General features: G+C 34.0%; 2 protein-coding genes across 4 annotated transcripts; both read right to left on the bottom strand.

Annotated features, from left to right (window-relative positions):
- Positions 1 to 206: 206 nt before the first annotated feature.
- On the bottom strand, positions 207 to 12,646 carry LOC109339926 (signal peptide peptidase-like 4). The gene is made up of 14 exons (XM_019577462.1): positions 12,353 to 12,646; positions 11,202 to 11,360; positions 10,959 to 11,070; positions 10,604 to 10,723; positions 10,290 to 10,441; positions 9,990 to 10,172; positions 9,032 to 9,066; positions 8,507 to 8,669; positions 7,864 to 7,917; positions 7,565 to 7,657; positions 7,307 to 7,449; positions 7,018 to 7,088; positions 6,658 to 6,741; positions 207 to 481 (listed from the first exon to the last, which is right to left on the bottom strand). The coding sequence occupies exons 1-14, from the start codon at positions 12,482 to 12,484 to the stop codon at positions 366 to 368; spliced, it is 1,617 nt and encodes a 538-aa protein (XP_019433007.1). The 5' UTR covers positions 12,485 to 12,646; the 3' UTR covers positions 207 to 365.
- Positions 12,647 to 18,650: 6,004 nt separating this feature from the next.
- Positions 18,651 to 24,864, bottom strand: LOC109339925 (U-box domain-containing protein 33-like). Of its 3 annotated transcripts, XM_019577460.1 has the most exons (10): positions 24,218 to 24,864; positions 23,877 to 24,180; positions 23,013 to 23,134; positions 22,809 to 22,930; positions 22,178 to 22,282; positions 21,552 to 21,918; positions 21,233 to 21,373; positions 20,433 to 20,960; positions 19,461 to 20,225; positions 18,651 to 18,966 (listed from the first exon to the last, which is right to left on the bottom strand). In XM_019577460.1, the coding sequence occupies exons 2-10, from the start codon at positions 24,136 to 24,138 to the stop codon at positions 18,784 to 18,786; spliced, it is 2,595 nt and encodes an 864-aa protein (XP_019433005.1). In that variant the 5' UTR covers positions 24,139 to 24,180; positions 24,218 to 24,864; the 3' UTR covers positions 18,651 to 18,783. The 3 variants fall into 3 exon arrangements, with proteins under 3 accessions (XP_019433005.1, XP_019433006.1, XP_019433004.1); XM_019577461.1 differs by having other exon boundaries at positions 21,233 to 21,370; positions 23,877 to 24,864; XM_019577459.1 differs by having other exon boundaries at positions 23,877 to 24,864.
- Positions 24,865 to 25,079: the final 215 nt, after the last annotated feature.

Raw genomic sequence — 25,079 nt, forward strand, 5'->3', positions numbered from 1 at the left:
CCTCCTAGTGTTAATTAGCCAGCTTGAGTCAAATTTATTTTACACGTATTAGTAATAATAAAAGTAATAATTATAATTAGAAAACTTGGAGTCAAATCTAATTACACTGGAAATAAAATTAATACAAGTCATTAGCTATAGTAAACAGAAGCCTCCTAGTGTTAGCAGCATAACACTTTGCTCATTGCATTTGCTTGGCAAAGACATGATTTTGAGGATGCCCTTTATATTCTAAGCTGCTAATTTAATTCCATACTATTATCATATATGATTTGGTTACAAATGTTGCATAATAATCTCCTAAAAATTACTCTCACTCTCATGTAAACTAATACTTATGAGTTATGATACAAGTTTGCTAGGGTTCAATGGTTAAGTAATTGTTGATCATCTTCAATATGAGGACAAGCCCTTTTTGGTTCTCCTCTGCTCCATAAAATCTTCAGCTCCCCTCTCTTTACTCCCAATGATATAAATGTCCCTGCATTTATCATATTACATAATGAAGTTTCATAAAATGGTCCTAACTTTTCACTAATAAGATCTTGAATGGAATTTCCTATTTGATTTATAGGATTAGATTATAAGGTTGAGTTCTCTCCTTTTTTGGAAGAGAGTATTCCCTAACTGATTCCAAATCAGTTCCCTTTTCTTATTTTCTTCCAAAAGTCACTACCCCCACTACTCTATCCTTTATTTATAGACATACAACTAGGACTGACAATGAACCGAACCAATTCGGTATTCGTTCGAAACTCGATTCGTTATTTCACTCGCTAAACTTGGTTCATGAACCAAACGAGTTGAACTTGAGCTAAAAATTGAGCTCGTTAAATAAATGAGCCGAACTTGAGTTGAATATAGTTTGACTCATTAGGTTCATGAACTGACTCGATATATTTATATATATATATATATATATATATAAATTAATTTTTATGTTTATATGACCTAAACATTATTTTTTATATGTATAAACAAGATTATGATTATATATAAAACATTTTGTCGTATTTTTTAAAATTTAATTAGTTATTTAAGTTGTCTAAATGAACCATTCAAACTGAACCGAACAGTTCGCGAACTTTAACCGAGCCGAATTCAAACTAAAAAAATAACTCGTATCGAGTTTTGAGCTGAACCAATCCTTATCGAGCTGAACCGAAATGAACTCTGGTTCGACTCGATTCGGCTCGATTCCAGCCCTACATACAACCACCCCCTTAACTCATTATAACTGACTATTTTTCCTCTTTTATCATTTTTCTCCTCCTCACATACATTTTTTATAGGAGGTCTTACTCTATTCCAATCAATATCCCCCTAAAAGAATTATCTTGTCCTCAAGGGGAAAAGATGGGAATTTCTCCTGCAACATTGCTACTGTTTCCTAAGAGTTGTTGCAATCTGCTAGATGTGCCCACTTGACCAACACTTCAACTTGCCCTTGCTGATCTTCTTTCCAATCAACTATATCTTCTGGTTCTACTTCCAATTCATATTCCTCATTTAGCATTGGAGGGAGCGACTAAGGATTATGACTAGGCTTTAGGGCCCTTTTAAGTAAAGATACATAGAAAACCGAATGTATTTTAGCATGGCTAGGGAGCTCCAACCTATAAGTCACTGGACCGATTCTATTCAACACCTTATAGGGACATAATATCTTGCTGTGAGTTTAGTAAAAGGTCTAGACGCCAAGGATTTCAATTTATAAGGTTGTATCTTGAGGTACACCCAATTCCCCTCCTGAAACTCCACAAGCCTTCTATGCTTCTCAGCCATTTTCTTCATCTGGTCTTGGGCCCTAAGTAGGTTCTATTTAAGCTCTTCTAGCAACAGATCCCTTTGATGCGTCAACTGATTCACATCTTCAATCTTAGATGAAAACTCTCCAGCTTTGAGTAGCATGGGTGGATCTCTACCATATAAAGCCTTGAAAGGAGTCATACTCGTAGAACTATGATGGGTAGAATTATACCAGAATTTTATCCAAGACAACCACCTTAGCCATTGTTTGGACTTAGAGCCTACAAAACTTCTCAAATAATTCTCCAACCATCTATTAACAACCTCTGTTTGGCCATCAGTTTGAGGATGGTAGGCAGTGTTGAGTTTCAATTGAGTCCCAGCTATTCTAAAAAGTTCCTTCCAAAATTGACTTAGAAAAATGGGATCTCTATCTGAAACTATGGATGATGGAAATCCGTGAAGCTTAACTACTTCACTTACAAACAGAATAGCCACCTCATTGGCAGTGAAAGGGTGACCCAATGCATAGAAGTGAGCATACTTAGTGAGTCTATCTACTACTACTAGTATAGTATCCTTATCTTGTATCCTGGGAAGCCCTCCAATAAAGTCCATAGAAATGTCCATCCAAACTTGTGAGGGAATTGGTAAAGGTTGCAACAGTCCTGCTGGTGTTAATGTAAAATATTTCACCCTCTGGCACACATCACACTCTTCCACAAACCTTTTAATATCCTTCTTCATACTAAACCAGAATAAACACCTTGCTATCCTCTTATACGTTCTAAAGAACCCCGAGTGTCCCCCCATAGGAGTTTCATGGCATTCTTTCAGAATAAGAGGAATTTTGTTAGAGTTGCTAGATACCACTAACTTGCCTTCGTGCAATAACAATCCTCCTTTGAGTTGAAAGCCTTTATGAGCATCTGGTGCTATGATTAGATCTTGGCAGATCTGTTGCAGTTTGGAATCTTGCTGAATTCCTAAATTCCATTCTTCTATATCCCTTACTGAAATCAAAGAAATAGATGCAAACATTCCCTTCCTAGATAAAGCATCTGCAACAGAATTTTCTCTTCCAGGCTTGAATTGTACCTCAAAATCCAGACCAATTAGCTTGACTGCCCATTTGAATTGTTCTGCCGTGAATAATTTCTGATCATTAAGGAATTTGAGACTCTTTTGATCAGTTTTGATGATGAAATGTCTGCCCAAAAGATAATGCCACCACTTCTGGACAGCTTGCACCAGGGCCATTAATTCTCTCTTATACACAGACTTCTTTTGAGCCCTCCATGATAAACCCTGACTCTAGAAAGCTAAGGGTCTACCTCCATGCATCAAAACTGCCCCCAACCCCTTGTTAGATGCATCTGTCTCCACAACAAAAACTTGAGAAAAATCTGGCACTGCTAACAGTGGAAGGTTAGTCATAGCCGTCTTGAGGCATTCAAAGGCTTCACTAGCTTGGTCATTCCACTTATAGCTATCCTTTTTTAATAAGACAGTTAGAGGTTTGGCTAATTTGTCATAATCTCTAACAAACCTTCTATAGTACCCTGTAAGCCCCGAGAACCCTCTCAATCCTTTGATATCCTTAGGCAGTGGGCAAGAACTGATAGCCTCCACCTTGGACTGATCCGCCTCCACTCCTTTACCTAAGATAATGTGACCCAAATACTCTAGTCTTACGTGAGCAAAAGTGCATTTTTTTCTGTTGGCTTTGAGGGCATTTTCTTGCAATACATTCAATACCTACTGCAATTGTGCCACATGAGTAGGAAGATCCTTGCTAAATACCAATATATCATCGAAGAAGACCAAAGCAAATTTTCGTAGAAAAGGCTTCAATATGTCATTCATCAAGGCCTGAAAAGTAGAAGGAGCATTGGTGAGGCCAAAAGGCATGACCACAAACTCATAATGCCCCTCATGAGTCCTAAAAGCCGTCTTTTCTATGTCCTCTTCCCTCATCCGGATTTGATGGTAGCTTGACTTTAAATCCAACTTGGAAAATATCTTAGCCCCACCCAATTCATCCAACAATTCCTCTATGTTAGGAATGGTGATTTTGTTGAGGGCTCTATAGTCTACACAGAATCTCCATCCTCCATCTTTTTTCTTTACCAGGATAATGGGGCTGGAATAGGGGCTGATACTTGGCTTGATCACCCATGCTTCAAGCATCTCCATCACAAGCTTTTCAATATCAGTCTTCTGGTAGTGAGGATACTTATAGGGCCTCAAATTTGGAATATCAGCACCCTCCTTCAAGTGTATGACATGATCATGCCTTCTCCTTAGGGGAAGGCCTTGAGGATCCTTAAACACTTCTTGATACAAATCTAACACTGTCTCTATCTCTCTGGGAATCTCCTGTTCCCTGGACTCCACAAATTCAGCTTCTACATACTAAAGCATCCAACCGTCTCCCTCTTCTTTAAGAATTTGCATAAGGGCCCCTAGAGATAATTGAGTTTTAGTTAATGGTGGATCTCCCCTAATTGTATTTGTAGCCCCATCCTTGTTGAAAGTTAATTCAAATCTACCAAAATCTGCTTTAATTTCCCCCAAATTTACCAACCATTCCAAGCCCAATACCAAATCCACCCCTTTCAAACCAAATAAATAGAATTCTTGAATTATTTCCAATCCTTGCAATAGCAGTTTCAATTGAGTACATTTTCCTTGACAATATATTTTGTGACCATCCCCTAATTCCACTAAATACCTAGGGGTAGGTTGTACAAGAAGTTCTAGCTTGTCCACCAATTCTAAAGAGATGAAATTGTGGGAAGCCCCACAATCAATTAGTATCAACACCTCCCTGCCTCCTAGATTTCTAGAAACCTTCCAAGAATTGGTTGAAATAAGCCCTGCCATAGCATGCAGCGATAATTGTAAGGATTGCAAGGTGGCACCTACAGATTCTCCAATTTCTTCTTCCCCTCCTTCCTCCTCCTCCTCCTCCTCTTCTAACAGAATCACTCTAAACTGTTTGTTCTTACATCGATGTTCCCTGCTATAGGGTTCATCACATCTAAAACATAGCCATTTTTCTCTTTTTTCTCTCAATTCGGCTCCTGTAAGATGTTTGAAGGTTCCTCCTCTACTCTTGGAACTATCAGTAGTATGTGTCATGTTCCTGTTCACTGATGCACTTCCCACAAAGGATTGTTCATTCCTCTGTTTTGCCCCATATTTGTTCTCCATTGTGATGGCTTTATTAGGGAAACTACTTCTAGTAAACGTGGTACCTCTAGAAGTTTGGCCCGAACGTACCTTCCCTTGTAATATGGTATTCTTCTATTCTATCATGATTGCCTTTTGGATCACTTCAGAAAGATTGGGATGTTTGTAAAGTCTCACCTCAACCCTGATTTCATCCTTGAGGCCATTCAAAAAAATCCACATATTTCTCAAATTCTTCAACGAAGTCCACCACAGTCCCCGATTGCTTTAGTGCTAGTAATTGCTCAAAGAGATTCTACACCATGGACGGTTGAAACCTTCGTACCACTGCCACTTTGAATCCTTCCCAAGATGAATGAGGATTGCATTTGCTCCACAAATGATACCAACTGAGGGCTTTTCCTTCCAATGTCAGCAGTGTTGCCTGCATTTTTTCTGCATCAGTGACCTCCTTCAATTGAAAATATCTTTCAAGCCTATGAGTCCACCCAAATGCATCATCCCCCGAGAAAATTGGAATTTCCAATTTCCTCCACCGTTCCCTCCCATGGTTACCACGAATTTCATAATCCCCTCCAATTCCACTGGCTTCATCATGAGAATTGGTCAATTGAGCAATTCCCTTCTCTAATCTCTTCAACCTTGCTTCATTCAATTCCAACCTTATCCTTTGTTCCTCTCTTTCTCATCTCATCTCTTCACGTTCTTGGATCCAATCCTCAGCGTTTCTAGCCATTTCTCTTGTAGACACCATGCGCAATCAGAAGATAGAAGATAAGAAGATAAGAAGATATAAGGACAGATTCAAGATCAATAAGATCTTGAATGGAATTTTGTATTTGATTTATAGGATTAGATTACAAGGTTGAGTTCTCTCCTTCCTTGGAAGAAAGTATTCCCTAACTGATTCCAAATCAGTTCCCTTTTCTTATTTTCTTCCAAAAGTCACTACCCCCACTACTCTATCCTTTATTTATAGACATACAACCACCCCCTTAACCCACTATAACCGACTATTTTCCCTCTTTTATAATTTTTTTCTCCTCCTCACATATACATTTTTTATAGGAGGTCTTACTCTATTTTTATCAGATCCTCTCCAGTACTAAAATATAATGTAAAAGGGGATTTTGTTGCTTTTAAATTTATTTGTCGAAAATAATTCAAAATTAGGACTGGTAGATATTTTTTGGGTGCCACATTATAGTCATCTTCGTCCGGTACTAGAGAATATCTGTACTTCTCTTTCACATGTCATATGCTTTATCCAAATGTCTAATAGTTCACTTGTCCTCATAACCAATCAATTTGAGCTCACATGTTTACACTTTTTTTCTTCTTAAAAAACACTTTTTTATCAAAAAATAAATAATGTCTGATACTTATATTGTGGTTTGGTTAGGTTTTTATTAAAAATGTTTATCTAAAAAAAGTTGAAATTCAACTTTTAAGAGAAGTTGAGCATCTCACATAAGCATTTGTCAAAAGAGTTTAACTACTTTTTCTTAAAGCCTCAACAAATGAACCCTTTATCAATGGGATGTCATGTTAGTTATATGGTCCTATCTACATTATTGTGGTACAGTCTATCAAAAAACTATACTTTCAATAAAATCATTTCACTTATTTGTCCCACACCCATATAAGAAAATGTGACAATCCTAGCCTATTTTGCAATCTAATCAATTAAGTGAATCTGATAATTTTACTTACCAAGTGTAAATGGGACTATGTAAAGCAAAGCTGGTTGACCATGCCCATCCATTAAGTTTAAGGCCACATATGTGACAAAGAGACCTGCACATGGAACAAGTTCAAGGAATGATGTTAAAGAGAATGGTGATGGCAACATAAAGATGTCACCGGATATTGTTAAACCAAAACATTGTGCAATTGGATCTTTATTATATATTTTCGATGAACTCGTTCTTTTCTAAGTCAAAGAACATGATTTATGATATGACATTGTTCGGTTCATGTAGCTGACTCCATCTAGTGGGATACAAGGCTTGGTTGTTGTTGTTGCTGCTTATGCTGACATATTAACTACCTCCAAAATCATAGATATCATACCTAAACCATAAGCAGTCATTGCCCACACGAAGTATCCAGCCCGGAGATTCTTCTTTGCCAACCAATCATACCTGTAAAGTTGTTGATATTATGAAATATTTAAGTTCATGAACTGTGTTAACATGATACAAACCATTCTCTTCATCTGCCTAACGAATTGGCAAAACAATTCTTTACAAGGATATACTATGTATTTTATGAATTAAAGTTGAATATTATTCGTATAACGAACATGAAAAGGGGAGGGATGTATTGTAAGATCCATACATGACTTCTGATTCAACGTTACCTCAGTGAAAATGCTACTAGAAGCCCTGGTAAGAGTATGTCCCCAAAACCGATGATGCTGTAACCGCCCCAGGGATCAAACAAACGCGGAATCTTGAGTAGCATGGGGATACCATCTTCTCCACTCTTGTCACCTCGAGCTACCTGACAAAGTGAAAATGTTAGGTTAATTTAGATTATAAGATGTCATGTTTACAAGGCGAAAATTAAGCTTTTTAAAGAATGGTAGAGAACGGAGATTTTTCTTCCGAATACTCACCACTATCATCACACTCTCATGGAACCACCATTTAGAGACAAACACCCAGCAGATATCATATAAGAAAGCACAGCTGAGAAGAACAGTTCCAACCTGATATAATAAAGAAATGTATACATTAGTGTGCAATTGTTGTTCAGAATAAAATTCGAATACTATCGGGCAAAGCCATCTTCAACAGTTTCACCTATATATATATGCCCCATTCGTGCATCATATCTTTAAATTCACAAGTATCATAGACATGCTTTCTGATAACCAAAAAACACTGAAAAAATCATCTATCGAGAATTCTTTACCTTGAGATTTGGTATGCGGACAATCTGAAGAACTGTAATTATCAACGTGATACCCTGAACGGAAGGAGGTAGAAACAAACGGTAAATATGTTATTATTTCACCTCATAGTTAACGTATTGAAAGTTTACAAGGTTGCCACTGAGTAAATTAAGTTTTATACAGAATTTCCAGGTTTAAACCGAGATGTGTATAACTAATAAGAAACCCCAAATAACATACATTCAATTTCTATTTGAAGCAACATTACAAGGAAGCATGAAAATAATTTGTTTAACTGAGAAAAGCAATGTGGACGTGAAACAGTGACATAAACAGGGAAATGAAAACTAATAGTACCTGCGTCAATGGGCCTAGAATAATCTCCAATCATCAGTGTAGTTTCATATATAGTATACTTAACACAGATACAAGTTCTTAACAATTTTTCAGTTGAGCAACAGCAATATGATGCTCTGTTTGATTCTTAGTTCAAGACTCCACTTAAGCAAATTGCATGTACACTCACTTGGTTCTTAAGAAATGATCTTGAAAATGAATGACTCAAGCTTATGACTCCACTTAAGACTCATAGCTACATTGCATGTAACACACTCGAGTCTTAAGCTAAGACTCTAACGAGACTAGGGATGAGAATGCCCTTACAAGAATGTCTTGACCAATCCAGGCGTACGATACACGGCGATAAACTGCCCAAACCACAGCAAATACTATGCAGAAAGGTGTAACAGCAAGTGCAAGATATGGGACAGCTCCAAAGAAAGGTATCTTCACAAATGTTTGTGCCGCATCTTGAGACCATCTGAAACTATAAGCACCATGCTGTCAATTCTGTATCATAAGGAACCTAATAGAACTCTACAACCACAACTTCAAGCTAAGTCTTTTGTTTTTCAAAGAATATCGATTTATTGTAAAAAGGACATTACGGGAAAGCAAGAGAACCCTTGCTTATGTAAAAAGTATGTAAAATTAAAGTTTGAGAAATATCGTGTCTTGCCAAATTTGATCGTTGATTCTATTAAACTAGTTGATTATCTCTTCACGAGTAGTTATTTATCAAATCCTTCCCTAGCCCAAACCAATTTTATTCATGGACAGGTTAGGTTTTATTTCGGTAGCAAACGTTTACTCATAAAATTATGTAGGAAAGGAGGAGAAAAAACTTACCATGATAACAGTGCCACCAAACAAGTTTGCAGTCCCTGAAAACGCATAAAGAATATAAATAATTAGCTCCTACATATCAACAAAATCATGCTGCACTCCTTTGACTGAACTCCAAGTAACTATGGATGCATGGATCATCAAATTACCATGGAAAAAAATTAAGTGCGAATCCACATGACAAAAATAATAATTTCAAACAACCGAAGGGAATTCATAATTAGGTGGAACTGGGATTTAAGATTTATCATATTGCCCAATTTTAAAGGCTATGGCTATTGAAATTATTAAAAAAATGACTGACTTATTTAGGATTTTGATATAACCGAACATTTTTTTCTTCTTTTTTTCAGCCTTAATATTTAGTATTTAACTTACGGTTCTTGTATTCAAAGTAAGCACTAGAATTTCCTAGGTGGGCCATTTAACATAAATAAGTTAAACTACTTTCATCTAAGGCAAAGAAGGCTTGAAGCACCTCTTAGAATTCAGTGTCTCTTTCAAACTTGTAGTAAGACTCAGTTCTCCGACAAGATGAAAATCCGAAAAATGGTAATTGAGTCTCTGACAAGCTCGACTCAATATTTATAGGTTGAGCTCATGAGCAATTGAGTTGAGAAAAAGCTAGAATTTCAGGCTCACTTAAATTATGAGCTAAGCATGCAATAGGGAATTCTCAACTCATTTGCTATTAAAGAAAGAGCATTATCCTACTTGGTGTTCTTTTATTTTCCGAAAAGTCCCTTTGTTCAATCTTATTATAACCAAAAAGGAGAAGAGATAAGTGTCAATATACATCAACCACAAAGGGACCACCATTAGCAGATGCCTTAAAGAAGATGCAAATTGCAAAAATGGTGACGTGTAAAGCATGGTAATCTTCTTGACCAGTAAATTTATTACAATCAATATCGTAGTAAATAATCATCAAGAACCAAATCCGGAACAAGAATAAACTCACCTCTACTCCACCGATGCAAAACAGAACCACCAAAATTTCAACAAACCAGTATGACATTAATTCGTAGAGCATAACCAAGAAGCAAGAAGCAAACAAAACAAATAAAATTGCTGATGCAGTACTGATTTCCACATAACCACTGGATCCAACATTCTCTGTACTAACATATTCATCTGAAGCATCCTGCAGGTGTAAAGGTTAATAAGACTTTCATAGTTTCTTCACTCAAAATATATTTCTAATTTTATCAGGAAGAGAGAGAGAGAGAGAATAAATTGGCACAAAAAGGAACTAGGTAACCTTTAAAAGCTTCTCTTGCTCAATAGCTGCTTCTCGGGCAGTCCAGGCAGACCAATAAGAAGCACATAAAATTGTTCCAACAGCCATAAGCCACAGAAATACTTCGGCAACATCAACCAATGGACGGTGTGGAGAGTATAACTGTATGGACACTGGAGAGCAGGAACCGTATACGGACAAGTGTAAGGATACCAAGTAAGGCACAAGACCAGATCAGATATAAAAAATAAAAGCAGTCATTTGAAAAATTAAGACTATAAGAGAAAATGCAATAAAGAAATGACAAAATAAGAGGCGTAAAAAGTCAAACACACCTATGGAGTAGTTTCTTATATGCTTTTCCAAGTTTATTCCAGCATCTTGTGGAAGCATGACAGCAGGTATTCCAATATTAACATCAGTTTCATTATCTTCACAAACCATCTTGAAAAGTTCTGCAAAGTAAGCAAATACAATAGTTGCTTAAATCAAACAAGATATAATAAAGCTCTTTTTTAAAATAAATATTTACTACAACAGCTTATTTCAGAATTTATTTGCTTACTCTAACAACAAATAATGAACAAAAAAACATTTAGTGTTATATGCAACTACGATTCTCAAGAACATCTTTACCACAAAATAGACTAAACCTCTCAAAAAGCAACTTAAAAAATTACATGTAAACACCTGTTTGGTTGTTTATAATGATGATGGCTGAAGCACCAGCATCCTCAGCTATATTTGCCTTGGTTGTGAAACTACATTTTCCTCGGTGTACCAAAATGATCTCGCTGGTGAGCTAACAATAGTGCAAAGCAACACAAGTTACAGGTGAATAAATATTAGTAGGAACTAGTAGAGCTTTTAGTCCAGAAATGCTTCATAAAGTTGAATATGTTAAGTTCTATAGCTTCAAATTAATTCAAATACCTTATTCTTAGGCTTGCTACAACAATCAGGAGGATCAGCCAAGACAACTCTAGTGTGGCTGGCACGTTTTTCTTTTGATTCCAATGTAGGGCCAAATCTTGCACCAACACCAACATACTCACTGTTTTCCACCCCATCAACATATGTGGGGACTTTGACCTGGCAAAAGAGAAGAAGTTGATAAAGCTGTTAAAGAAAGTACACAACGTGTATCTAGCAACACACGATATAACAAAATAGCAAAGAACCACATAGCCGTATACCGGAATCCTTTGAGACAAGCTATAAAGATTAGTAGATTTCGTTTTTCAAAGTCATTTCATAAAGTTAATCCTTCCAAAAGATATAGCCTCCATCCCCTTGTTCTTAGTTAAATTTGGGATGTATTAAAAATGGGAAAAAAACCTCTCTTTCCACAACTAAGCAGACCATGAAGGAGAGTCAATCAACAAAAAAGCACAAAAAAGGAACTACAGAAATTTTACATGAAAGCATAAAGGGTAAAAGTATTTGAAGAAGAATATGAACAAACTTAGTCTTTGAGTAGTATCTATACAACTCCACCTGAATCAACCTAAGCGTCTGTTTTCAAGTTGAATTTTGGAGGGGAAAGAATGAAAAAAGAAAGCTTAGGAACTATGAAATACACTTGTGAGATGGCTCTGAAGTCTTTTATTTCTTCCCCTCCAAAACTCAACTCGCAAACAGATCATAAGTGTCAACTATGCAATTTGGCATGATAAGAGTCATATGCATAAGAAAGTGAAAAAATGATAATGAAATTTAAAAAAAAATCATTATTATATAGAAGATGTTTTCCAAAGTACGCTTACTTGAACCACATAACATAGATCTCCTCCCAATTTCAAAAGCAAAACAATTACTACCAAAAAGAGCAATTCTATTAACATGATGCAACCTTAATAGAATCACTTCAGTGTTACTATTCTTCTCTCTCCTCATATTCCTCATTTTCTCAAGCAGGCTTAATACTTAACAAAAAAAAAGAGATTTTTCTTATGTTTTCCAAATCCCCTTATAGTTCCACTAGTTTCCAAACAATTAAAGCATGAAAGTAAAGATCAAAAGCAACAAGATAACATTTGAGTAACTAGTTATGGAATTGAAGGGAATAATAAAGTGAAGAATACCAGAACAAAGTTGTTCTCACAACCAGGCCTTGTAGGAGCAACATCATCATGATGAACTATATCACCAGCATAAGCAAAAGTGAAAGCAAACAGAAACATCATAGTATATATAGCAGCTCCATGTGAAACCATGCTGAGAGATTGTGTTATGGAAAGAAATGGAAATTGAGGAAGAAAGAAGAAAAGGGGTGTTAGAGAAACAAAAAAAGAAAGGTTTTTTTTTGTTATTTGAGAGAGAAAATTAGGAAGGTACGGAGGAATTGGGTACTATGAAGGTTGAGTGAAGGTGGGGGTGAGAGAAAGGTGCTTATTATTAAAATTATTAAAATACGTAAACATTTATACACCGTAACAATTCTTATATCATTTATATTTTTTTTATAGTTTGAATAGTCAATAATAATAAAACATTAGATAATATGATAATAATATATAAAACTCATACATTATTAATAGATATATTTTTTCTGTTATTAAAATATGTATTTTCTTATCTTATCAGTAGGGACTAATCTAATCTTATAAGGTACATGAGTCCTTTTATGTACTTCTTCTTGAAAAAATAGTTTAATTTTTAGGTATTGTTTTATTCATCCAAAACTTTTGAATATAACTCCTCAAATAATTATTATTATTAACTTTTAAATATTAATTTTATTATTTTTCACAAAACATCATTATTTTTTCACACATTTTTCTATTTTTTATATTTTTTTCTTCAATTCTATATTTGATTAATCTTCTTATATATTTGGTTTCTATTAAATTTATATGTAACAATTCTTATGTTAAATTATTTTTCTTTACAAAATGTAATATAAAAATAATATATATCAGAAAAATAAGAATGTTTTATAGGCACGAAGTGTCGATCGATACGCTAGTATAAATAAATTAAAAAGTTAATAATGATGTAAAAATTGAATGATTGACTAGAATAATTCTATTAAACTGTCATATATTTCCCTGAATGAAATTTATTCAATTTCAATATTTTTTAAATGTTCTAATACTTATTCTAAAGAAAGAATAATACATCGAAAATAAAATTAAATTTAGAAAAGAACGTGTGGTAACACAGTTCAACTAGAATTTTGTTATGATGGGGTACAAGATCCACGTGTTTTTATGTACTATGTGCATTGACACATTACTCAAATTACCCATTATGTTGTTACTTTTTATTCTTTTTGGTACAACATAATAAAGTTCCTTGTTTCTTAGGACAACGGTGAGATAACCATAGTTGCTTATTTGTGTTGAGAACCGTTTCTTTACTTACAATTATCACCAAATGTTTTTTATTCCTTATGGGTTAATCAGAATATTATTTTTTATTTTTAAAAATTAAAAAAAATTTGTATAAAAATATATATAATATATCATATATATATATATATTATTTGTGCTATCATTTAAAAATAAATTTAAATTAGAATTAAAATTTTAATATATTGTCAACATTTTATTGGTTATTTATATATATACACGTTTTTATACAAATCTTTCTCTTAATTTTTTTTTTTCATGTGATAATATTTAATGGTAATGAGACATGTTTGAGGATGTATGATATCTATTCTATTTTTACATGATTGCTTAGATGTAGGTGATATATGCTTATAAAAACTTGTGAGGAGACCTATGTATGTTAGCACATTAAAAATTTAATTTTAATTAAAATTTAATCATACGATAGCACTAAAAAATATAAATACATTTATCTACAAATTTGACATATTATATATGACTATGCAAATTAGGTAGTTGAGGACATGTTCTTTGATATAATATTTAATTTAGTGTTAAAATTTAATCGATGAAAAAGAAAGTAAGGGAGTACAGAATACATACTAAATATAATATTATATTATTGTAAAATAAAAGAATCTGATAGCTAGTGAGATATATTTACGAGTGTTTGAGTTGCAAACAGAGGTAAGATGTTAATTATGTTTCTTAAACTATAGTAAGATTTGAAAAAAATATTTTAAAAAATGTTGCCATTTACATAATAAAATTGGGTTGCACGAATATTTAAAATACATTTTTTTCTATTGAATCACATATATCGGATTTAATTTTGTTAAAGTCGACCATGAGAACTATAGGAGGTTAAAATCTCTATACAAAATATAAATGTAAGTGGGTTAAACTATTTACGAAATATTTGAGTCTGGCTCGCTAAATACTCCATAAAACATGTTTATTTGACTAAACAAATAAGCTTAAGTTTGGTGTTAGGCACAGTTATTTAATTGAGTCAAGCTTAAGATTTATAAGCATCACATTAATAGCATGTGCATGTATTAGTAATATATAGTATTTATTAACAATCTTGTGTATACAAAATACATGATGTGTATTTGAGTTTGATAATCCACTCCCTTCAAGAGTGTATGCTCTTTTTATAGCCTCAACATGCATGATCCAATATTAAAAAAAATGTTATTGGGTGTGACATACCTTCTCAAATTTAAAAGGAAAATGAACCAAACATCAATGGTTTCACTCTCAACAATAGCAAAAGCTAATGGAAAATGTTGTCATCCTCATCTTGGGCAATCACCATCAAACAATGTCCCTTTGTACTTTCCATATAACCATGTCATGTCTACACGGTCACTCGGACAACACTCTTTCAAAAATACAAACTCATTGATACATCCCTTAAATGATATAAAGTGTTTATAGAATGAACAAAAATTTCATGTCTTAAAAAAATTATTTCTCTATAGTCCTAGTCAATCAAATTACAACAAATAATATAAAAATGTTATTTTATATTTTTATAATTTTTTTAATTGAGTGTCACTTTCCATTCTAGCTATTCCCCAAAGTCATTCACGGGCTTGATCACCTTTTGCCTTCACAACCACATTCTCTTATAAGTGATATTTACACATACTCAATGTTATATGGGTAATCAAAACAAGTATTGTAACTATTGAATCTTATTAAAGAAATGAATAGAAATTTTGTTTGACTAGGTTGGAATCAAGCTTAATAAGATCTTAATTTATCGTTGCGCATGGGCATGTATGGAGTAAGACTCATCTCAAGTAATGGAGAGACAAGTGACTTTTTCCTTTGTATTTTAAGGGTAAAAATGTAATATCGTTTTAAATAAAAAGGATATGAAATCAATGTGTGTTGTCTTTTCTTTACTTTTATATAGCATTTGTCTCTCCATTAATGGAGAAGAGTCTCATTCGCATGTATGAGGCCCCTCCAACTTTATGTTAAATTTCCCAAATTTGTTTACTCTTCATTAGTGTTGCTTTTATCTTCCTGTTGAATTAATCCTTTCATGTTACACAACATAATACTTGTTTGATTGCGATTCTATAAGCTTCTTTCCGATCTATGTGGTGTCCAACATGGCCTATGAGCCATACGCAATATTTTTTTATCCTCACCTTTTTGGGCCTATGAACCATACACAACATTTATGTTTCCAGATTTGATACCGACATCGAATGAGACTCCTCTCCAGTATTAGAGAGGTAAATGATGTCAAAAAACAAAGAAAATATTGTATACAATTGTACTTGTATCCTTATGTTTATTGGTTTCCCATAGATATCCTCGCACTGGAGGCAATCCTGTCCGAGCCGGGAACATCCACAGGTAAGTGGGTTTATGTTTATTATAATAAGAGGAATCAAGCATGTACTACTTGAACCAATGCCCGTTGGTTTATGTTTATTATAATAAGACAAAATTACCCTTTAAACTATAGGGAAAAATTGTATTCCTCTCTTCATTAATATAGAGGAGTCTGCCCCATTTTATGATGTTTTTAGTAGCTGTTTAATTTTTTTTTGAGTAAAGATATATGTTGGTTCCTCAATATCAATTTGGTCTATAAAAATTTGAAAGACTTAATTAGAATGGTTACAAAAAATATTAAATGTTAGATCAAATTAATATATTTTACTATTTTTATGATCTCTAACAAAAACTATTTTGACCAACATTTATTATCCTTTGATACGAGTTTTGATTTTTTATCATTCCAAGAATCAAATTGATATATATATATAAGGACCAAAATTAGTATTCACTATATTTTTTACAATATAACTTTAGCCAGATGAATCATAGAGGGTTACCGAAGACATGCAAGAGATGTCTCATGGATGAAGGAAGCACTTATAAAGGTACTTAAAAATTACTTACCAATGAAGTCTAATGAAATTCGAACTCGCATCTTTTTTGTGAAATATGAGATGAATTCTTACCAACTAAATCATTCTTTGTGGAGTTTATGTTTGGGCTTTGAACTTTATGTTTTAAAACTACTACCTTTGATCCCTTCAAGAAATGTGTCTACATTATTTTCTTTTTTATCACACAAAATATCCTTATTAATTGAGTGAAAATAAAAAGACAAATAAGTACTTAAAACCATTAATCAAGTAAAAAGAGAATGGTAGTGAGTCTCAATAATAAAAGGTAGGCGTGAAATATATATATTGCTGACAAATTTAATCTTGATAATTATATTAACCGACTTTTTTTATTTACATGAAATTGTTGGTGAAACACTTACAAATCCGGAGGATGCAAAAAGTATGAAAAATATTAATCCACCCAGATATATTTTAATAAAGTGGGTTATAAAAAGATTGGAATGAAGTAACATTAATATCTTAGTGAGCGTCAAGACTTAAGTAGTATAATCAACATTATACATAGTTATTAAGTCATTTAAAAAATAAATAATAATTAAATATGAATGATAAATAATATAATAATAATATATATAACTTATATATTATTAGTATATAAATTTTTCACTAAAACAAATGAGTTTAATATCTTAGTAGTATCTCTATATGTGGATATTACATCTAACACAGTCCTACATATTCCATCAATGACACGTGATCACCATTATTATGGAATCCACGTGTACATATGTACGTATGAGATAGACATATTCCACTCAGCTCACGACTTTGGTTTTAGCTCATCTTTTTATTTTAAGTGCTTTCTTTATGCTTTTCTTCCTTCTCCCAAAAATAGTTTATGCTTTTTCATACCAAATATTAGTTCATGTGTATATCGTTATCATAAAACCATCGTTCTTCTTTCCCATTAATAACCGGTGATATAAAATACCACTTAACAATTTGTTTCACATAATATATTTTTTAGCAAAGTGAGCTTTTGCTTTTCTCATATAACTTTTACATGAGAAAGTCTTTAGTTCAAGCATTGACTTTACAATATTGGTAATATATATATAAACTTCTTTATATCCATCAGTGTTTTTTCCACTAGTATATGGATGGTAGTTTCTCAAACATAAAATTAGATGTATTTTTAAGGTTAATCAAAAGTATCCACCCACGAAATGGATGAAGATCTCTATCGGAATACATGCATGGAAAATAGATGTAATTTGACGAAATACTGAACTCACTACAGGAGCACTTAATATTTTTTGGTACATAGAGGAGCACTTTATTAAAGTAACATTAAATCTACTTAAGATAATATATACTACATAAAAGGTACAACCCAATATATGAGGCTTCATGTATGAGAATGATAGAGATATAAAAAGAGAAAGAATTTTTTTAGTGAATATCAAACTTGAAACTTTTCCATTCAGTACTTGGTGCAACAAAATCACTGAGCTGCATAATTTGCTATTCTATTATAATGTCCATTGAAGTAATATACTAATGCTGCTGTCAACTTTTTTAATAAATATTATCTAAAGTCGACCGCTCTAAAGTAAAATTGTATATTTCGAATTGGATAAAATATACTATCTAGGATGCTCTTTATAAGACTATTTTGACTAGTTTTACATGAAGCATGAAAATTGATTAATATACTTAGTAATATTAAAATGTTCAGAATTATACTTTATTATTGAAATAAGCTTTTGAATATGGGAGGTTATTCACACTTATTATGAGAGGTCATTTTGAGCATGCCATATTAAACTTTATACTAAAAGAGGTTAACAAAGAAATATTCTTAACTTCTTCATTACTTTCAGAATTTGTAACAGCATGCCAAAATGATACATATTTTATAAGAGAAAATTATTTATGCACCTACGTTGTATAAGTTTTATATATTGTTACTCTATAATTTATCATCATTGACTATTAAAAAGATAATATAAATTAATGGTAATGATATATTGACTGTGTATAAATCTTTATATGCACCAACAGTGCATAAATATTAAACGTGAAGATACAAAAACACATAGGTATCAACTATCTATACAACATGACTGCTATGAACTGTGGTTCCATATTTGAAAAATCTGTAAAAGAACAAAACTGACATAATGAAAGAAAAGACATGTACATACAACATTATTTCCTACTACAAACTTAGTATTAACAAGTACATCTGAAGTTTAAAACAAAATGGACATAGAACCATAATAAGTTTATCCATCACTGAGTTTGAAGCCAGTCCTGAATTGCTGAGTGAATAGCACGGTTTGGAACAATATTGTAATGTGAAAGCTTAGAATTTGTCATTGGTGAAGTGTCATGACCACTTTCTAGCCATCCTTTTATAGCCTCAGCTTCATAGGTAAAACCATCTGCAGCCACATGTGGATTGGACATGATTTCCTGCAAAGTAGGAACATAATGTGAGGTAACTTTCTTAGATAATTTCTTTTGCATTCAACTCTCTGATTGTTGTTAACCAATAAGACGTTGGTTCAGTAGTGTAAGGTCTCGCTGGATACCAAGATAAGCCAAAAGGTCAAAGATTTGATTCCTGAGAGCGAAACTTATTGGGAGGGGCAGCCACTCAGCCCGAAAGGAATTAGTTCATTACCACACGGTGAGAAGATATACTTAGTTATACCAGAAAACTCTCTATTGTTCCAAGATGCATGGATTTGAAAAATATTAGTAAATGGTGCTAATAAAGTTAAAAAAAAATAAGATTAAGAAAAGGCAAGATTTCTATTAAATTTTCGATGAAAATTGAGCATTGGGATTCTTGTCATTGGCTTCAAGTGTTTATTGTTCCAAGAGATCCTTAAAAGATCACAAGGATATAATATACTATTTTGAATGACCCGAAACTGAAAATGAAGGTTTGAAGAGGAAGTTACCTGGAAGATTGGACAAATGAAACATGCAGGAGGTTGGTGAAACCCTTGAGAACCTAGTCCGAAGGTGTTTGCGCCTCCATAAGAAGCCCTCATCAACTCCAGCATTCTCCAGACATCTGAATGCAGGTCTGGCCGGCTATTACGATTCATCTCACAGCACCTCAAAGCCAAGTGAGTCAGCTGTTCGGCTTGCACAAATGGCCAGTCTCCAGCCAAAGGATCCAAGAGAGTTTTCAACTTTCCAGTATCTAATGCATATTTGACTTCCTTCACTATTCCCAAGGCTGATCTCCCGGTCAATATTCTCAACAATATGATTCCAAATGAATAAACATCGGATTTGGGAGTAAGTTCCCCCGAAGCAAGGAATTCAGGATCCATGTAGACAAACGTTCCCTTCGGATCAGTTTTCCAAAACTGGGTATTATTATTACTACAACTGTCACCGCAAGATAATATACGACAGATTCCAAAGTCACTAAGCTTGCTAACAAGGTTTGCATCAAGGAGAATGTTGGATGGTTTTAAGTCACCATGTACTATGCTGTGAGGTTTACTGGAATGGAGAAAGATGAGTGCAGAACACAATTCTGCAGAAATGCGAATACGAGATTGCCATGATAATGGAGCTGTATTATCCTTGCAGCAGAGACGATCTTCGAGGCTTCCATTGGGTAAAAACTCGTAGACAAGAGTCCATGATTCTGGGCAGGCTCCTATGAGTGTGATAAGATTGGGATGCCTTATCTTGCTCAATACATCAACCTGATACCAAACCAAAAGTGGGGTCAAGTTACTTGTTTCACGATAAATCTGGACTAAAGGTCAAACTCATTTCATAGCTTCACATGTAACAACTTACACACTACAACTCATAAGATATTTCAAATTTTAAAGGCAAAAGGCAAAAAATGATAGCTGACGAAAAAAGGGCGATGTTGAAATTATCACACAAAAATCAAACCATCCTACCTCCTGCTGAAACTCTGACGGTCCTTGCATGCTGTCAGCGTGCAAAACTTTTATAGCCACTTCTGTATGACGCATGAGGCCTTTAAATATACTTCCATATCCACCTTCTCCTATCTTCAAGTTTGGGTCGAATTTACGAGTTGCTTCTTCAATCTCTAGAAAAGAGAATTCGGAGAAGAATTGAAGCACTTGCGTGCTCGAGGACTCTCCTTGTTTTCTCCTCAACTCCTCAGCCTCTCTCAACGCGTTATCACGCTGCATTTGTAATTCATCTCGTTCGTCCTTGTAGTCTCGTAACAGATCCACAGCAGATATAATCTTCTCCTCTAATTCCTTTATCATAAGTTCATTTGATGTAATTTGGCTCCCGAGTAATGACTTCTGATCTAGGACATGTTGGAGTTCCTCCTTGACTTTGTCTCTCTCGCTCTTCATGTTATCAAGTTCTTCTTTTTCCTTCTCTAGTACTTCCTCTAACTCTTTCCTCAGTTTCAGCTCTTCCTTATACGAGATTTCAGTGGTTTTAACCTGTCAATTGTGTGGTTCAAACATGATCATTACCGAAGGTTGTATTAAGTTGCAATTTCAGCAAACGATAAAATAAAACAACCACAAGTTACACCTAACCATACAAAATGATCTTATTTTACATTTTAGATTGATAAAAGCTTTACAACTAAGAAAAACTTAAAAACAACAAAACTGGATACAAACTATTAGAAATTAACTATTCGCATCATAAATGTGATCATGTAGACATTCCATAAGGGCTAAGAAGGCCTAAACAAACAAACAGTTACCTTGCGTATAGCATCAATGGCCTCCTTTTCAGCTTTTCCGCGCCTAACAATTTCGTGATATGCATCCCGCCTAGCATTCTCTGCCTCGGCCATAACTTGTTCAAGTTGATCATAGAGAGTATCATATGTTCCTCCATCCTGCTAGTGTTCAATCACAGTTTTCAAAACATTAGTTATAGCTTGGATATTCAGACTATTCGTCAAATGCAAAATTTGAAAGTAAATGTCTCTTCATGAATTCGAAATGTCAACAAAAAAAAGCACATCTTCCCTATAGACACAAACATTATCATTTTAGAAGAGAAAAAATTATGTGTACCAGTATACTAGGAGGTGATGAATCATGAAGATCCAACGAAAAATTACTCAAGGTCAATTCTACCGCATTTTCACTGCCTTCAATAATCAAATTTGGAGTCAATACTGGTTCAACTGAACAATTGTGAGAGCGTGTTGAGGAAATTGAAGGACTCCGTCTTGACAGTCCATCTGACTCATGTCCATCATTAGATGACCGTACTCTACGAAATAACTCTTGAGCTGGATTAGTCAGTTTTACGAAGTGATTTTGACCCAGCTCAAAAGATTGAGATCTCAACTGAGGCAAATGCCCAGCTCCAGAGTTCGGCACTTCCTGCACTGAAGGAGATGTGACATCTACATTACCTCCATCCGAATTGCGGTTCCTGAGTTGATGTGGTACATATATCAGTAACCAACATAATATAACCAAGTGCGATGGTAATCCTATTGATAACCGTAGAGAATTTTGACAGCACAAAATAATACACTTCATAAGATAAATCAAGAAACAAGCTTTCTGAAAGTATTAAATGCTGAGCTTTGTATTCCTAAGCAACAAAACTTCCTTCAAAATTACTTTTATCATCACGTAATGTTACACTACATTCTTCGTACATCATCAGCGTCTATGATGCAACATACCTTGTATGAATAAGGAATCCTTTGCAGATAAACTGTATACGACAAGAAGTTGGAGCTTGTTCACATACATAGATGGCTTTCTTAGATCTGAGGTCCATCATTCTCCTGCAATGTCCAAGTGGAGCTCGTTGAAAACATTATATTTACTTCACCAAAATTTATATAGGGATTGTAATATGTTCAAGCTGTGAATAGCATATCATCAGGATTTATGAAATAAGGCAAAGATAACCGAAGTTGCAACTGGTTATGTGTTACGGCCAGTGGAGTGTGGAAAGACTCAAATGAAGTAGCATATGGGCTGTGAGTGAATGCCTCTCACAGACCTAAGGCTTGACAGGTTTACGTGACGAAGGATAGAAATGGAAAGGGAAGGTGAGTTTTCAAGTTAGTCCAAATTTGGAAGGGCAATGTTGTCTTCATCTAGCCAAAACCTTCCGGGGGGGAATAAAATCAAAGAGAGAGATCAAGGTTAAGCTTCACAGCTAAGAAAGTCGTGAAATGGTATTTCAAAACTGTGAAAATGTAACATGTTTTACAGAAAAGTTCCAATCTCCGAAAAGAAATGTATGGTTGCAATAACGTGTTCTGATTGTTCTGGCCATCAGAAGTATTTTAGCTAACTTCTTACCTAGAATAATGCTTATTAGACGCTGCTCCCATAACAAGCTCCTGAATGTTATACTGAGAAATGAGTTCTATAATTCCTTTTTCAATGCAATCCATTTCAATATGCAGCTTCTCTGCCCGCACCTGTATTAATTATTAGTCGAAAATTAAATAAGTTTTGAAATTAATACTGCACATACTTGGATAGAGTAATGAGACCAATTACCCCCATCTGTTGACAGGTACGAAGATATTCGTCCAGAGTCTTATGCATGCTTTGCCTTTCAATTTCCCGATATGCTTGAACTTCCTGCTCTTTCAGTGAACTTGCTGGAAATTTCGCTCCCACTATAGAAAACCAAATTAACAAGTTAATTATCGTTATTGGACAATGAATCTGATACGGATGATAAATACAGCGCGGTAGAGTGAGCATATTCAATGGTTATTATACATTACAGCTAAATTTGGTATTTTAAAATAATTGCTCTAATGATAAAACATACATCAAATCACCATGTTGACAAAAGCAGCTCAAAGAACATCATATATAATTCAAACAAACCTTTAAGCATTAGAATTTAAACAAATAAAAAAGATATGAAACTTATAACTATGTTTTAAAAATAGGCTTCATTATCTTATGAGCCTTTCTGCATTTACTTCAGATCACCTTGAAAATTTTAAAATAGTATTGATCAAGACAGCATATAGGGGCAGAACTAGAAATTTTTTGTTTAGGGGCGGAAATTTAATACACGTCAAACAAAATCTAAAATTTCCAATAAAATCTAAAAAAAACCAATATAATAACCCTTCACATATATTGGTTTTCATGCAAAAGTTAAATTGTCCTGCAAGAGACGTAGTAAAGTGGCGATATGATCACACATAATTTCACTTCAACAATCATATAATAGTATATAAGAAACTGTTTTTCTTGTTTGGTGGGGGATTCGCCCTTTTTCTACAACCTACGTCCGCCTCGGGACTTCAATTACAGTTGGTTTGCAAACAAAAGAATCATACAGTTAGGTACCAAACAAAAAGTTCAGATAGAGAAGTATATAGGCACATGTAGCAAACTTACTCAAGGGGATCATTGCTGCTGGCACATGAACATGAAGGATACAAACTTTGTTCCCTCTAGAGTTCTGTAATGCCCATATCAGATTTAATTGACTATCTTTTACATCTTTAGCCACAGCAACATAGATTGTATCATTAACAACATTTATAGAAGGCTCCTCTACAATTTCTGTGATACTGGTCATGGTTCCAGGAACCCCAGTATTGCGAACCGACCCGGAAGAACTAACATAGATTGTCATTGTATCATCAACCACAGCCATGCTAATAGAAGCTAGATGGTTGAATTACACACAGCCACCCTTAAAAGACTTTAGTCACCATCTAAATCATTGTTCTCTTTATATATGGGAAACCCAATTCAATTATTCTATCTCTTGGCTAAAAAAAAATCAACTTTCTCTATCTTCTAGCGAAAAAAATCAACTTTAACTATTATACACCTTATCTCAACCAACCCAGAAACTCAATCACCAAAGTCTCTCAAACCCAGCAAAAAAAACTCTAGAACTCAAAAAATCTGATTTAGTCTATACTCTCTTCAATTTCACACACCCAAAAAAACTTAGACATCATTCTTAAACAAAAACAAAAACAAGCTTTGTTGTGTATATGAAATTTGCAAAAACCCAACAAGACAGTGAAACATGTCTCTCTATTTCACTCCAGACCAGACAAAGAAATAAACAACATGGGGACTATGATGGAAAATAATCATGGAACGATGGAAAGCCATGTTATGAAAGAAAGTGATGAAAAAGGTGAAGGCTTTTTCAACAGGGGGTTATGAAAAGAGGATCCTTGTCTTAAGCACAAAATCATTGTTAGAGCGAGTACAAAAAGAAAAGACACAGAAGTAAGTAATAAATAATAATTGTGGAATGAGAATGAGCCTATGAAATTACATAAACAATTCTATTGTGGGTTCCATCTTGTAAATCCACTCTTGTGTTGTTAATTCTCTCTCCTTAGTTGCCACCTTCAACGACATTTCCTATGAAGACTATGGCGGCTAAGTGGTCCTTGCATGAAAATTGATATCCTAGCCCAATTTATCTCCTTCCGTCACAATACTTCTCTTTTGTTTTAGAAATAATTTTATAGGAAAAATTAATTAGCTCAAATGTTATGATATTAATGGCAGTAGGAACTTATTTACTTATAACCTAAGATATATTACCTCTATAATAAAAAATACTTCGTA

The sequence above is a fragment of the Lupinus angustifolius genome, unplaced genomic scaffold, assembly GCF_001865875.1.
Source record: "Lupinus angustifolius cultivar Tanjil unplaced genomic scaffold, LupAngTanjil_v1.0 Scaffold_120_37, whole genome shotgun sequence".
NCBI lineage: Eukaryota > Viridiplantae > Streptophyta > Magnoliopsida > Fabales > Fabaceae > Lupinus > Lupinus angustifolius.